Raw genomic sequence first — 16,046 nt, forward strand, 5'->3', positions numbered from 1 at the left:
TGCCGCGCCACAGGTGCATGGCAGGTGGCGTGATTGTGGGCTCCAGCATCACATCCTGTTGTACCTTATTTCCCGGGGGTTACAAGAAATAATGGCCATAAGCTAGCAGAGAGCAGATTTAGACTAGACATTAGGAAGAACTTCTTCACAGTTAGAGTGGCCAGGGTCTGGAACGGGCTCCCAAGGGAGGTGGTGCTCTCCCCTACCCTGGGGGTCAAGAGGAGGGTAGGGAGGTATCTAGCTGGGGTCATCTAAACCCAGCACTCTCTTCTGCCTATGCAGGGGGTCGGACTCGATGATCTATTGAGGTCCCTTCCGACCCTAACATCTATGAATCTTATTGCTGGTGCAGGGAAGCTGGGGATCATGATCTCCGTCTGCACTGGCAAGTAACGGGTTCCCGCAGGTGGGAGCCTCATCCGCCGGTCTGGACTCCCAGTCACAGGGGGTGCACATGGAGGGTGGCTGCCTGCTGCTGATGGGGTGCTGAGCAGTGGGGGCAGACCTGGCTGTACGTTCAGTAAATGGTGTGATAGGAATCAGCCACAAAATTATTACACACTTTTTGTGGAATAACTTTGTGGCTTATTCTTCATTTCATGACACCATTACTTGTTTTAGCATGTGGCCAGGTAACAACTTAGGGTATGATTAACTGGATAATCATGTCTTGAGTGTAATCTGTGGCAGGGGCCTCAGTGATGCCTAAGGAGGCTTAGGGACTGTGGTGCTGGAGGTGCCCTTCTCACACACTTGCTTTCCCTTTGTTAATAAGGCAGGTGCTAACCCGCCTCCACCCATTCTTTTCTTCTGGCTGCATTTAGATGTAGGATTTCTCCAGAGAGAAGGAGTGACTTTATAGCTATGATGGTTCAGAAATTATGTGAGGGGCAAGCATTTTTTAGGGTGCTATCTTTTATGGATGACCTGATGAAGAATGTTTTGCATTTGAAAACTTATCTAACTCTCACAGCTATACAGTTGGTCCAATAAAAGATATTGCCCTAAGATAGCAGTTGTGCACCATGGGTTAAACCCACAGCCTAAGTATATTTTGCCATCTTGCCAACTGTACTGGTGTAGTTATTGTGCACTGAGTCCCTCTCTCTTCCTATCACAGCATGACATTGGAACTTCTTAACCTGCTATCCCCTGGGCTAACATAGGCTGCATGAATAATTACGTGTCTTGGATTATATTAGCATACACCAGCTATCTACCCATGGAGATATCATGTGTAGAGGCTTGCATTATCTTGCAGCTCTACAAAGTCATGTAAATAACTATGATTTTTAGTGTTTTCTCCAGGGAGAAAGACTTTACCAGTTCATTATCCTACCTTAAATAGCTGTGAAGTGTGCAATAAAATATGCTAACCTATGGGTCTGTAAATTAAGTGTGGCTCTTTCAAGATACTTGCTAGTTATTTTAGAAACAAGCCCATCAAGCTGTGTGCTCTCCCTGAACACCTACTGGCAGAGAACCAGCAACACCCTTTGGAAAGGCTTCATGTATAAAGGGCTGTGCCCCTCCTCTTTCATCTTGGGTTTTGACTCAGATCAATCAGGACCATCTCAAATGAGACATCCACTTTCTTAAGTGTGCCAGAGTTGGATCCAAATAGATAGAAGTGCCTTTCACTTCATGCTGTCAGTTGCCACATATCCACCACCTAGTAAATTTAGGAATACCTGAGCTAGCAGTGAAAAGCTTCTGCCCCGAGACTCAATGCTTTTCTCTGTTTTAATCTCTATTCCCAGTCTGTCACAGTAATTTCTCCCATTGGGTAGAAGCATATTCTTTTAGGACTCCATCCTATTGCAAGGGTCAGGGGTTTCCTATGACTGTTTTGTTGAGATTTTCTTAGTTATAGGAACTATCTGAATGATCCGTTTATTAAGAAGGTTCTTTTTGCCTTTCAGGCCCTCAGGGTGGTCAATGAGTGAATAAACACTAAAAAGAAAAATGTGAGAGCAGTGCAATGAACTTAAGTTGCAGGTTTTTTGTTCTTTCTGCAGGAATATGCTTCAAGAAAGTGAACATGGGAAATGGACGATATCTAGCAGTGACGAAAGCACAGAAGAAAACTCTGACCATGAGAAGCCATCTACATCTGCATTATTACCAAATGGGCATGGCAAAAATAGAGGACCACAGTACCCATGTTCAGAAGCCAGAAAAGTTGCTCACAAGAGAAAAGCTTCTCCTGCAAAATTTACTGAGGGAAGTTTTCTTACTGAGGTATCTCCAGCAAAAAAACAGAGAACTTCCCAAGAAGGCTTAGGCTGGTGTCTTTCAAGTAGTGATGAAGAACCTGAACCTGAAAGTCAGCCAAAGGATGTGAAAAAAGAAATGGTCAAAGAGGAGAAATATGACATGCCTGAAGACCAACTTCCATGTCTACGTAAAGATAACAATGCATGCTCAATGAGTCCCAAATCAGAAGAGCATCATGAGGCATCAGGTGAAGTAAAGGGCATTTGGGATTTGTTGAATGGAAGAAATCCTTTCAGATTCTTCCTCACTAAAGTTAAAGGCATTAAATCTAAGTACAACTCTGGAGCACTTCATATAAAAGGTAAGTGCAATTTATCTACATCCTCTTCAAGGCAGAGTTGGGAATCAATATAAAAATGTTTTTACTAGGGGTGCACCGATAAAGATTTTGGGGGCTTATGCTGATAGCTGATTTATGAGGCATATTGGCTGATATGATCTGATTTCCGATACAGCTACGTCCAGCTGGTAAGTCTGTTGTGGGGGATGGGGAGGGGAGAGGGAAGGGACATGGGAGGTCAGATCAGTGCCCCATTGCCTTTTTATGATTGGGTCGCAAAATCCTTGGATGCAGGTGTTATGGTGGATGTAGTCTTTCTGGACTTTAGGAAGGCCTTTGACACTGTCTCTCACCCTATTCTCATTAAAAAACTAGGTGACTGTGGCATTGATGCCTACACAGTTAGATGGGTTGTAAATTGGCTAGACAGCTGCACCCAGAGAGTGGTGGTGGACAGGTCATTTTCGACCTGCAGGAATGTGGGCAGAGGAATCCCCCAGGGCTCGGTCCTCAGGCCCGTACTGTTCAACATCTTTATCAGCGACTTGGACGAGGGAGTGAAAAGCACCTTGTTCAAATTTGGGATGACACTAAGATTTGGGGTGAGGTGGGCAGTCTAGAAGGGAGGGATAGGCTACAACTAGATCTGGACAGGTTACAGGGGTCAGTGGATGAGAGTAGGATGGGATTCAGTACTGACAAGTGCAGGGTACTGCACCTAGGGAGAGAGAACCAGCAGCATATGCATAGGCTGGGGAACTCCCTTCTCATCAGCACAGAGGCAGAAAGGGAACTTGGAGTCATCACTGATACCAAAATGAACGTGGGCCGACTGTGGGGACGCGGTCAGGAAGGCTAACTGTACCTTGTCATGCGTCCACAGATGCATCTCAAGCAGGTCCAAGGAGGTGATCCTCCTCCTCTGTGCAACATTGGTCAGGCCACAGTTGGAGTACTGCATCCAGTTCTGGGCACTGCACTTCAGGAGAGATTAGAACAACATCGAGAGGGTCCAGAGGAGGGCCACTTGCATGGTCAGGGGGCAGCAGGGCAGGCCCTACAAGGAGAGGCTATGGGACCTGGACCTGTTCCCCTTCCACAAGAAAAGGCTGAGAGGGGATCTAATGGCCGTTTACAAACTAGTCAGGGGGGACCAGCACGCATTGGGAGAGTCCCTGTTCCCCCAAGCACTACCAGGAGTGACAAGAAATAACGGTCACAAGCTGGCAGAGGGTAGATTCAGGCTAGATGCTGGGAGCTGCCAATGTGAGGGAGGACACGGTCAGTAAGGCTAACTGCACCTTGTCATGCATCCGCAGATGCATCACAAGCAGGTCCAAGGAGGTGATCCTCCTCCTCTGTGCAACATTGGTCAGGCCACAGTTGGAGTACTGCATCCAGTTCTGGGCACTGCACTTCAGGAGAGATTAGAACAACATCGAGAGGGTCCAGAGGAGGGCCACTTGCATGGTCAGGGGGCAGCAGGGCAGGCCCTACGAGAAGAGGCTACGGGACCTGGACCTGTTTACCTTCCACAAGAGAAAGCTGAGAGGGGATCTGGTGGCCGTCTATAAACTTACCAGGGGGGACCAGTGGGGAATGGGAGAGACCCTATTCCCCTGAGCACTACCCAGAGTAACTAGGAATAATGGCCACAAGTTGACTGAGAGTAGGTTCAGGCTAGACATCAGGAGGCACTACTTCACAGTCAGGGCGGCTAGGATCTGGAACCAACTTCCCAGGGAAGTGGTGCTCACTCCTACCCTGGGGGTCTTCAAAAGGAGGCTAGATGGCCACCTAGCTGGGGTCATTTGATCCCAGCACTCTTTCTTGATCGGCTCGGGTCCCTTCCAACCCTATCAACTATGAAACTATGAGGGAGGGAGTGGAGCTGGGGTGGGTGCTGAACTGCTGGGGTGGGGTGAGGTGTGGGACGGAGCCATGGCTCATCTTGGGGGCGCGGAGACAGGGAGCGGCTCCCTCGGCTGTGCGCACCCTGGGAGGGCATGGGAGAGGGACGGCGTGTGGCCCCAGATCTGTGCAGGGTGGGATGGGATGCGCTGCAACTGTGTGCTGGGGCCAGGGGCTGCGCTGGTCTCTTCCTGATGGAGCTGGGCTGCATTGTGCTCAAGTTGGGTGGCAGCAGTGCTGGGAGGGAGGACTACGGGGGCGCTACAGCAAAACTTGGGGTGGCTGCAGCCCCCCCCTGCAGCCCCCATTCCAGTGTTGCTGCCTGTCCCAAGTGCAGCGTGGCCCAGGCCTTCCTTCCAGGAAGACCCGGGTGTGGCCCCTGGCCCCAACCTGCATCTGCAGCCTGTCCCACCCTGCACAGATCTGGGGCCACATGCCCCCTCCCCCATGCCCTTCCAGGGTGCACACAGTGGCAGGAGCTGCTTCTCCTTCCCACACCCCCTGGACAAGCTGCAACTCCATGCTGTCCCTTGCCCTGCTCCACTCCCTCCCTCACCCCAGGGGGTGTTGATCTGCTCCACCATGCCCTTTCCCTCCCCTTTCATAGTTTCATAGTTGGTAGGGTCGGAAGGGACCTGAGCAGATCATCAAGTCCGACCCCCTGCCATGGCAGGAAAAAGTCAAACAACCCCAGCAAGGTGTTCCTCTAACCTCCTCTTAAACACCCCCAGGGTAGAAGCCAGCACCACTTCGCTTGGAAGTTGGTTCCAGATCCTAGCCGCCCTGACTGAAGTAGCGCCTCCGGATGTCTAGTCTGAATCTACCCTCTGCCAGCTTGTGACCGTTATTTCTAGTCACTCCTGGTAGTGCTCGGGGGAACAGGGACTCCCCCAGTGCTTGCTGGTCCCCTCTGACTAGTTTGTAACAGGTCACTTTTTTTCCAACACAACATTTTTACCAGCTGGGCACAGCTTTCCTTGCTGCCTGCATGCTGCGCTGCAGATGCATGCATGCACGGGCATTTATCAACCAGATTATCAGCCACAACATGCCCATTTCCTATATTACTTGCAGTCCTCAGACTGATGCAGGTGGTTCCAGAAAACAGCATCTTGAGTTGAAACATCGTAACTTGGAACCAATTTTCCCATAGAAACAATGTTATAAATGGGTGATTGGTTCCTTAGGATGCTCGATATAGCTGTGTCCAGCTGATAAGTCTGTTGTGGTGGAAGGGGAGGGAAGAGGTGTGGTGGGGGGAGATCAGTGCTCCCACAGTGAAGGTGGGATTGGGGCTGGGACAACATCTGCCCACTAGGGCGGAGAACCGCAAGACAAAGGTGCAGCTTGTCCAGGCTGGGCGGCAGGGCAGCTCCAGCCACTGCACGCCGCTGATTCAGGAGCTGCTTGTTCGGCGGCTCCGGCTCCCACCGTTGATCCTGCCACTTCTCAGGGAGGGCACAGGAAGCGGGGCGGGGGAGGGCGCATGCCCCTGGATGGGCACAGGGTAGGTGAGGCCAAGGCTGCACCATGCTGCACTCTGGGCAAGCAGTTGGGGGCGCTATGGTGAATTTTCAAGTGGCTGTAGCCCCCACTCTGCCATCTGCCCTGTGACAGGGCGGGGCGGCGCAGGATGATGGTGCATCTCGTCTGGGGGTGGTGTAGCTCCTGCCACTTCACACCGCTTGTCCAGCAGCAGCGCAATGGCTCTGTCCCACGCCCACCCTGTCCTGGCTGGGCAAGTGGCAGCAGGACATCTCCCCTCTCCCAGTGCTGTCGCACCTGCCTGAAGCGTGGTGCGGTGCAGCCCTGGCCCCACCTGCCCCGTGCAGATCCAGGGGCACAAGCCTCCCCCTGTGCCTTCCCAGATGAGCGGCAGGAACAGTGGTGTGAGCTGCTGGACAAACAGTTCCTGGACCAGCGGCATGCAGCAGTAGGAGCTGCGCCCCTCAGACGAGCCATGCCTTCATCCCATGCTTTCCTGCCCTGGCTGCACAGTGCTTGCCCCGGCCCCAATCCCTCCTTCGCTGCAGGGGCATTGATCTGCACCCCCACACTTCCTCCCTTCCCTCTCCCCTTCCAGACTTACCAGCTGGACGCAGCTGTATCGAGTGTCGTAAAGTTGAAACCCATGTAAGAACCTCAAAATATGGTGTCATTTATAAGGGTTGTAAGTGCCATTCATTGTAAATTGAGAAGTCATAAGCCAAGGACTGCCTGTAGTCAATTTTCTTTATATCAGTGCCGACCTGATATCGGACCGATGTATCTGCGCACCTCTAGTTTTTGATAACCTGTATTTAAAAGTTACAGTCTTCATCTCATAGTTTTGAAGTTCTGAATGTACAGGTAACATCAGTTACAGTTCCTGCATCTGTTTCTTTGAATGTGTAACTATATGGTATAAGCTGTTTTCATTCTCAAAGCCCTTTTCCTTTTAATACAACAGTTGGGTTAGACTGTAAACATATAGTATGGAGTTCACCTACCTGGAGGAGGTCACATGGTGCTTGCACTGTTGCCTTCTTGCTAGGGGCCTAATGGGAGAGGAGGGAGAAAAAGAGAATAGCGGCTTTATTCTAGGGTGGTTCTTTAGGAGCTCCAAACATCAAAATCTGTGGGAGGTGTTCTGAACAAGTGTATTTCCCAGTGTCTAAACTACACTCCCTCTGGTTATCCACTCTCAACTTTTTGAGCTGCTCTAGCTGCTTCAAAACCTCAGCAGTAACAGCTTGTGTATACTGTTAATTAAATACTCCAGTGAATTTAAGTGAAGCTTTAAAGCATACTTTAGGGCATGACTTTCTCTTTGTCAGTATTCTCATGAAAATTATTGTCCCAGGCATTTCCACAAGGTATTGATTACTCCTGGAAGAAGCTGGTCATCCTCACATCTCTTATAGGCACAATGGGACATCAGAGTTTTCATACTCTGTCAGGTGTGCCCATTATCTAGCTGGATAGAGCCCCTTGATCTGAGGAACAGTCCCTATAAATTTTAATCTGAGAAATCAGATTTATAGGAAAGTGTTTAAAACATTTAATCTGATTCCCAATAATTTAGGGAGAAAGGTGTGGGTATTTTTTGAAGTATTTTTTATTTAGTGCTTCAGTTATTGAGATTCTTTTAAAATATGTGGTCTGTTATATTCTTTACATACTAGAACATATCAGACTTTTATGCCTTTATCCTGCTATTATACTTGTGTGGAGCTCTGTTGATTTTAGTGGGGTTCCGTCTGGCACAGGCATCAAAACACGATTAATCTGGTTGTAGGATCAGAGACTAGGTTTGTGCCATAGTTGCACTCATCTCCCTACTCCAGAAAATGTGGGGAGAAAAAGAAGAGGGAATGGAAATTGCTGACTTTGGGCAACTGAGAGACTAAAGATCTTTGGGTGTAGCACAATAGGTATGGGCAGCATCGGGTCAAACTCCAAACTTGTGCCAGTGTTTCCCAAACTTACAGGAGCTGTTCGTACAGGTGACAGGGTGGTTCAGCTTTCATCCTCATTAGTCTTGTTAGTGTTGCCAGCAAGTTTAGCATTCCTGATAGTTGCAGTGACATATCTTTTATTAAACAGCTAAGTTGCTGAGACCCAATCATTTCACAGCACTTGTGTAACAGCCTTTATAAAATTGTTACAAGATTTAAAGTGTGGGTTTTTTTAAATATTTCATTCAGAGATGTGCCTTACTGTTTTTAATAGATATTTTGTCACCTCTCTTTGGAACTCTTGTGTCTTCTGCCCAGGTAAGCTTCAAGTCTTTGGTATTAGCCAGATACTGACCTCACTTACTGTTGTTTATACTGATGTAGTACTCTTATCCTTGAGGCCAGATTTTCCCAGTATAATTGATATTGGAATTTGGCTCTTTCTGCTTACATTAGGGAACTTTGAGTGAAATGCTTAAGCTACACACTTAGAATGATTATTTTATTTGAGTCAAAGGTCTCGTCTTCTGTTTAGAGTGAACTTAAACTTTAATCTCCAGTATCTTTTGGGAATGGATAGACATTGAAAAATGGATATTTACTCATCTGCTCTCCCATGTGTCTATGTACACAGTAAAAGAAGGAGTAGTCTACAGAACAAAATGTTATTGTAGGAGTTGTATCTATTATTATTTCTGTGGAATAATGCATAGAAGGCCTGGTCCTCAAATAGGACACACCATACTAGATGGGTACTGTGCAAACATAGTGCAAAAAGATGGCCCTGTCCCACAGTACTTGCAGGCAAAAGATAATTGGGGAATGAGGCACGTGTTACATTTTACAACATGATTGATCGCTTGCTATAAAATGGAGAATATGATCTCCCTTAAACATAATTTAAGGAAACATGTTTGAAAGTATGATGATAATTTTTTAAAAGTTAAAATACCTATATTGTTTAAAACATATCTATTGCTGCTACTTTTAAAATTCCAATTATAATGCTGTGCACAGCAGTACTCATCACGCAGAACATTTCTTTTTAGTCGTTACTTTGGTAGAATATATTTCTTGGCTTTCTTTGTTTTCTTAACTAATTTTTCCTCCTCTTCTCATGTCCAAGTTTAACTATTGCGTAGATGTGGGATGGCTCATAAGACAGTATCCACAGGAGTTCAGGTATGTTCCTTTGCAAGGATAAAGTTATGCTGTCTTGAAATAACATTTGTGTGCATGCATGTTTCGTGCGGTTTTTTTTTTAATTCTAACATTTGAATGCTATGCCTTTGTTTGAGCTTGCCTATTAAGACACTTTTCCCTGTTCATCTTTTTTTCCTTTTAAACATCAGTACAGGTGTGTAGGTTTTTGTTTTCTTCTTCCTCCCTTTGCCATTATCCTTTGTGCATAAGTTGATGACTTTTTCCTTAAAGGCATGAGCTAACAATATATGTGCTTGTTGCCACTGTTTACTTTGTTTGTGCCTGCATACTCCCTCCTCCCTCTCCTTCCACTGGGCATACATAGGTCTCATATGAGTTTGGTCCACATTTCATGGCAAGGTGAAGTGTCCAGTTTGTGTTATAGTGGCATATTGAGGGGGTACTCTACAAGGTGGAAGACTGACAGCTTGTCTTAAATGTGTAACTCCATGAAGGGTATTGTCAGGAAGGGGGTTTAAATCACTGGTGATAAGGTGTTTTGTTACCAATAAGGGTTTTATGCTCACCTCCTTGAATGGAGGAACACCCTTTTGCACATTCACCTTTTGTTTTTAATATATTAAAGTTTTAAATTAAAAGTCAGTCCGTCTCCCCCTCTCTTTTATACTCTTCCTTTTGGTTTGTTCTATTTTAGGCTGTTTGAGGCTGTGAAAATATTTGTCAGAATTCATTCTAGGATTCTGATTTTATTTGCTTATTTGCATTATAGTGTCAAAGGGCCTTTGTCATGGACCAGGAGCCCGTGTGTGCTAGGAGCTACATAGTCTCAGATCAAAAAGGCAGCTTTTATCTCTCAGAGCTTACAATCAATGGCAGTGGAATGGAGCATTAGACAGTGAGCATGAACTTGCACAGTGCCCATTCTGCCTCCCCCTCATTGGTGAACTTTGACTAACAACACTACACTCTTTTCAGGATTTCTATGCAAATTGCTACCTAAGAAACCTTTTCTCTTTACTTGTGGATCCAAGATGTTCTAAGAGGCTTTTATCTGCTTCTTCATTCTTAGCAGGCAATTTTCTTTCATATGTCCTGAATTATTCCTATCTTATTACTCCTTTTATCTTATTATTATCTATCTTTCTGTCTTCTTACTCCTTTTCCAACTGAGTTGGAAGCCCTTTCTTAGAAACTTATATCCAAATTTACTGTTAATTGCTTTGGGGTGATTGTTTGGCAGCTGAAATTATAGGTTCCCCTTTCTGCTGGAGCATGGGAAACTAGGATTAGAGATTGTAGCTATGTGGAGAGAGATTGTAGTAATGTGGGTTGTAGTTATGTGGAGAGCCCGTTTTGGCTGGCTCTAGGTAGTGTGTTAACCCACCAGACATCGTTTTAATAAAAATGTTCTTGTTTGAATTTTGTTCAAGGAAAAAGCCTTTATTAATAGTCCACGGTGAGAAGAGAGAATCCAAGGCTCAGCTGATTGCACAGGCACGCCCATATGAAAATGTTAGCCTTTGCCAGGTGATTTTTCTTAATTCCTCTTTGGGTTGACAGGCAAATATGTTAACTTCTGTGAGAACTCCACAGTATATGGTACCAGACTGGAGCAAGTTGCTATGCTATAGAGAAGTGGTTTTCAACCTTTTTCCATTTGCGGATGCCTATAAAATTTTAAACGGAGGTGCAAACCCCTTTGGAAATTTTGAATGGAGGTGCAGGGCCACTTTGAATTGTAAGTGTGGGGATTTGCATACTTTTGATTGATCGTAGTCATCTTTTGCAGACCCCTTAGCCATAGTCTGTGGACCTCAGGTTGAAATCACTGCTATAAAGCAAACAGTCCACAAAGAGAACATCCTGTGTTCCTAGTCTGTTACCTACATACTTATTGTAGAGGAATTGTTTGTAGACAATGTGGTTCTAAACCTGAATCCAAGAATACTAAGATACAACTGTAGGCTTCTCCATTGTAAAATATGCATTATATTGCATTGAACAGCTGCAATTAGATTATGGAAATTAGACGTGATAACTTTTGTTGTACCTATTTGATGGTGCAACATATGGTGCCCCTACTTAATAGGTTTAAATATCATATTTCTGAATTAAATGATTTTGAGTGAAATAAGAGTCACTCTTCTTCAGTATAACATTGAGCAGTTGAAGATTGCCTCTACAGCTCTTGGAGGGGAAAAAAGTGACTTTTCTTATAGTTTCTGATTTCTCCACTAGAGAGCAGTGAGCTGAAGCAAAATAGAAATTACAACCTTCTCTATATGAATTGTAGCAAGTTGCTGCTCCTGTATAAGAAAGTAGGGGTTTTTTTCTAAAATTAACTAATTCTCATTCTTACTATAGGCTAAGCTGGATATTGCCTTTGGGACCCACCACACGTAAGTAACTTTTATGGCTCAGGAAAATTTGGTTTTAAAGATACCTGCATGGCAGTTGCATAAAATGCCTGTGTTTAGTCTAATAAATCAATTTTGATGTATTAAGGAACAATTTTTAAGGTAAGCAAGATGGATAATGGACTTTTGCAAAGATGTACTTATTAACTGAAGGGCTACTGTGTATACAGTAGTTGAGATTTAAAAAGAATTACATTCTATTTTACATTCTATTTGAAAATGTTAAGGGTCACAGTGTTTTATTTCACAAAATTTGCTGTCTGGGAAAACAAATAAAACCTATATCTGTACTTTGTTCTCTCTCTTCTTATTTTGTACATTATAGATTTGTATTCTTAAAAAATTCAGGAGAATGAAACAGGTTGGCTATGAAAAAATGAAGCTCAAAGAAAAGTAGACTTGTGCATTAAAGGGATAACTCTTTAGTCATGGGCTGCAGGTGGCAGTAATTGATCAAATTTGCAAGTAGTGCTGAGTCTATAGTTAGTCTTCAATAGGTTTCAGTAGACTTCTCAGTCTTGCTGAACCCTATTTTCACAATTAAAATTGTCACCTATGGTGCAACATAAGTATGCATTTTTTAAAAATCTTTTCAAAACCCTACTAATGTTCATTTGCTACAAAAACAAGTTCTGAAGAGAGGTGGAGTAGCAGTGCCACCAACGGGCTCTTTATGTCTCTGTATAAGGGATTATTGAGTTGTAACCTTAAAGTAATGGGTAGAAAATTTCCATAACTATTCAACACTGTCTGGATTTGAGATGGAGGGAGCCAGTTCATTGTTGTGGAACAGCTCAGTCTTTGGACCTTTTCAAGTCAGTTAGTGACTTTTCTTTAAGACTTTTGTAAAAAGGGTGGATGAAGCTGAGGCCCAAGTTTGAAAGGCAGAATGTCATTATAAACCCATCTATAAACTTGCCAAGGGGGACCAGCAGGTAATGGAAGAGTCCCTGTTCCCCCAAGCACTACCAGGAGTAACAAGGAATAATGGCCATGAGTAGATTCAGGCTAGACATCAGAAGGCACTACTTCATAGTCAGGGTGGCTAGGATCTGGAACCAACTTCCAAGGGAAGTGGTGCTCGCTCCTATCATGGGGGTCTTCAAAAGGAGGCTAGATAATCACCTAGCCGGGGTTGTTTGACCCCAGCATTCTTTCCTGCCCATGGCATGGGGTTGGGCTTGATAATCTGCTCAGGTCCCTTCCGACCCTACCAACTATGAAACTATTATAAGGGGTGCAGCTGACCTTTGCATTACTTGCCTGTAGAGGAAGAAAGAAATGGACGTTTATAGTAATAAAGGGGTTTTATTTAGTTCTCCCGTTGAATGCGGGAAGTTGCCTACTTCTCAGGTTTGACTATGGGAATAAGAACTTATTTTAAAAATTGCTTTTCTAAAGCTCTCAGATATTTTGCCTATTTATTAATAAATCCAAACAATATTGTACCTAACGTCCTTCGTGTATTCTCAGCATTCTTTGTTTTTGTTTCCTCCCTGACTCTTTATTTTTGGGCCTGTTTAAATGAGGGTGCATCATTTGAATGACTTCCAGAGGTACATTATCCAAAAAAGCCAGTGCATTACAGATAGCACTTTGATTTCAGCAATAGGGTGCATAGGAAAACACTTAAATCTCAGGCCTTGAGGATACACAAAAGCCTTCCATTCCAATATAAACTGAGGAGACTATACACCAGGGTATGAATTTTCCTTGTGGATTTCTACTGGCTCTGTTTTCATGACATAAAACAGCATGTTGCTGAAGTCTGGAAAATGCATCTGGGAGCCAACTTAGACCATTAAGTCTGAAGTCAGATATTTACCATTATAATGTTTTGTGTTAGCATAAAAAGACTTAAAATCCACTATCTAAAGAATGAAATACAGATTTCCTATAACTGTATGCAAAACGCCTAACTGTACACAAAACTTATTCATTTTTAATGTAAGGTACTTCAGTTTGAGTTTGAAGTTCTAGTGTTCAGCAAAACAAAGATGAATAAAAATATCTGAATAAGCTGTTTCCTGAACTTGAATCTAATGTGTTGTGCTAAGTTTTTGTTGGTTGGTTGGTTGGTTGGTTGGTTGGTTTTTTTACACTAATAATTATGGTTTTGCCATGAGTCAGCAGTGAAAATAGGGTACTTTTTTCTTTTTCTCAAACATTTCATTCTAAAGTACCAGTTTCTAAGGTAACATTGTAGCCAATATAGCATAGCATGACTGCTGTTCAGAGTCGTAATGTGACTTCCACATAAAATTATCAGAAATTATGACATGGTTGAACAATAACATTGGAGTGTTTCGTTCTGTGGACAAGTTAGAAAGCAGCCATTATTCTTCACCCTCCTAATAGCTGTCTATATATCAACTTCTTTTTAAAATGCTTGTGCTGTTAGTGTTAGTGAGCAGTTTGTTCTAAATTAAAATCTAATTCACAGGCCTTTTATGTTTAACTCTAATTCCTTTTTAATGAGAAATAACAAAAGAACAAGCTTCATATTTCAAATATAACAATATGGAAAATATTTTGAATAATATGTAGTGTTGCTTTTGGAAAACAGCAACAGCCATGTGAGTGCCATGTTCTTGTCCAGGGTTGTGAACCCAAGATTTTTTATTTATTTTCAGTGACACTTTTCAAACTTGTTACTGACAATCAAACTGTTTTACTGGCATTTGTCTTACATAATGTAAAGATACCCCTTCTGCCAGATTCTGGACAGCAATAACAAGCACCATTTTCAAATTTAAGGGTTTAATACTGACCACACTAAAAAAGTTTGCTTGTCAGTAGCAAGTTTTCATATAGTCACTAAAAACTAGTCTTGGGTTGGTATCCCTGCTTGACTGCAATAATAGTTTTAAATCATGCTGCCCCCACTCAAAGGGTCCCAAATTCACCCCATGTCTTGACACCCGGACTACACTGTGCAACATGCCCTGCTCACCTGCTGCCACATCCCAGCACAGACCCCCACCTTCCACCTCTCCCTGTCTTCTGTGCTCCAGCCCCTCAACTGCAACTCAGTCCTGGCCTCACCACCTCCCACTCTGTCCTGCCTGGCCTGGGGCTACTCGGCTTTGCATACCTTTGGGGTGAAAACTCAGCAGTGTTACAGACAGGCCATAACCAGACACACCAGGGCAGCACTTGGTTAGGTTAGAAGGTAAGAAAGCAAGGAAGGACCCCTTTGCATCAGAAAGCCCTGACAGTTAACTGCAGGGCATGGAGCAGTGCTCCAACTGAGACGCTTAGTGGTACTGCTCTGGTCCCTGTCCAGCATCAACACTAGTGAATCTAGCTTCATTCTGACAATAGATATTGAAACTCAGGGCCTCTCATTTTTTTTTATGGATGGCTCAACTTTTACTGACTTGAAAGACACGTGCTTTTGGCCTGTTTTTTGTTGGGTTTTTTTTTGACAGACCATCCATAAATTTGTGGACTATATCTAGACTAATTGACTGTATCATGTTGTTATTCAGAATGAGATTGTAGATTTATTCTAACACCGGGGTCAGCTATGTTTTTGGGCAGAGTGCCAAAAACACTCACAGCCTTGAGTTGTTAGATGTTGGCATGCCACAGGAGGACAGTGGGGGAGCTGTGAGGGGCCCAATCCTTCTTGTGGCAGCACAGCCCCAGTCCATTCTCTGCCATCTACCTCAAGGTGCTTGAGCACCCACCACCAGCAATGAGCTGGGCCAAGGCTCTGCAGAGCCCAGTGTAACTGCTTGCAGCATCTCAGCTGCTTGCCACAACTGGCCTGGGCTCTGAGCAGGCCTCTGCCACCTACCACAGAACCCAGGCTGATTGCAGCAGGGAGGCTGCAGGCAGCTGCACTGGAGTTGGCAGAGCCCTACCCCAGCTTGTTGCTGGTGGCGGGTGCACGCACGCTTCAAGGTGGACAGTGAGGAAGGGGCCAGGTCTGCACTGTTAAAACAAAGATTGGGCCCCTCATGGCTCCCCCACCATCCACCTCAAGGTGTGCATGCCAAGCAAAATGCCTTTGTGTGCTACACTCAGGCACCCCTGACGGGGTTTGCCTACTCCTATTCTATCAAGTGCGGATGACACAAAGCTACGGTTGCGGGTGACACAAAGCTATGGGGAGAAGTGGACATGCCGGAGAGCAGGGAACAGCTGCAAGCAGACCTGGACAGGTTGGACAAGTGGGCAGAAAACAACAGAATGTGGTTCAACAAGGAGAAATGCAAAGTGCTGCACCTAGGGAGGAAAAATGTCCGGCACACCTACTGCCTAGGAAATGACCAGCTGGGTGGCACGGAAGTGGAAAGGGATCTTGGAGTCCTAGTGGACTCCAAGGTGAACATGAGTCAGCAGTGCGACGAAGCCATCAGAAAAGCCAATGGCACTTTATCGTGCATCAGCAGATGCATGACGAATAGATCCAAAGAGGTGATACTTCCCCTCTATCGGGCGCTGGTCAGACCGCAGTTGGAGTACTGCGTGCAATTCTGGGCGCCGCACTTCAAGAGGGATGCAGATAACCTGGAGAGGGTCCAGAGAAGGGCCACTCGTATGGTTAAGGGC

At 44.8% G+C, this 16,046-nt stretch overlaps 1 protein-coding gene across 1 annotated transcript in view; it reads left to right on the forward strand.

Moving 5' to 3' along the window:
• Positions 1 to 16,046, forward strand: part of TDP1 (tyrosyl-DNA phosphodiesterase 1) — a 123,433-nt gene that overhangs the window by 328 nt on the left and 107,059 nt on the right. Inside the window, exons 2-6 of the mRNA XM_006028350.2 lie at positions 2,019 to 2,578; positions 8,180 to 8,223; positions 9,032 to 9,087; positions 10,500 to 10,596; positions 11,434 to 11,468. Of these exons, the coding sequence (XP_006028412.1) occupies positions 2,023 to 2,578; positions 8,180 to 8,223; positions 9,032 to 9,087; positions 10,500 to 10,596; positions 11,434 to 11,468 (788 nt within the window). The 5' untranslated portion in view covers positions 2,019 to 2,022. The remainder of the gene's footprint in view (positions 1 to 2,018; positions 2,579 to 8,179; positions 8,224 to 9,031; positions 9,088 to 10,499; positions 10,597 to 11,433; positions 11,469 to 16,046) is intronic.

Source organism: Alligator sinensis, unplaced genomic scaffold, assembly GCF_000455745.1.
Source record: "Alligator sinensis unplaced genomic scaffold, ASM45574v1 scaffold281_1, whole genome shotgun sequence".
Classification (NCBI taxonomy): domain Eukaryota; kingdom Metazoa; phylum Chordata; order Crocodylia; family Alligatoridae; genus Alligator; species Alligator sinensis.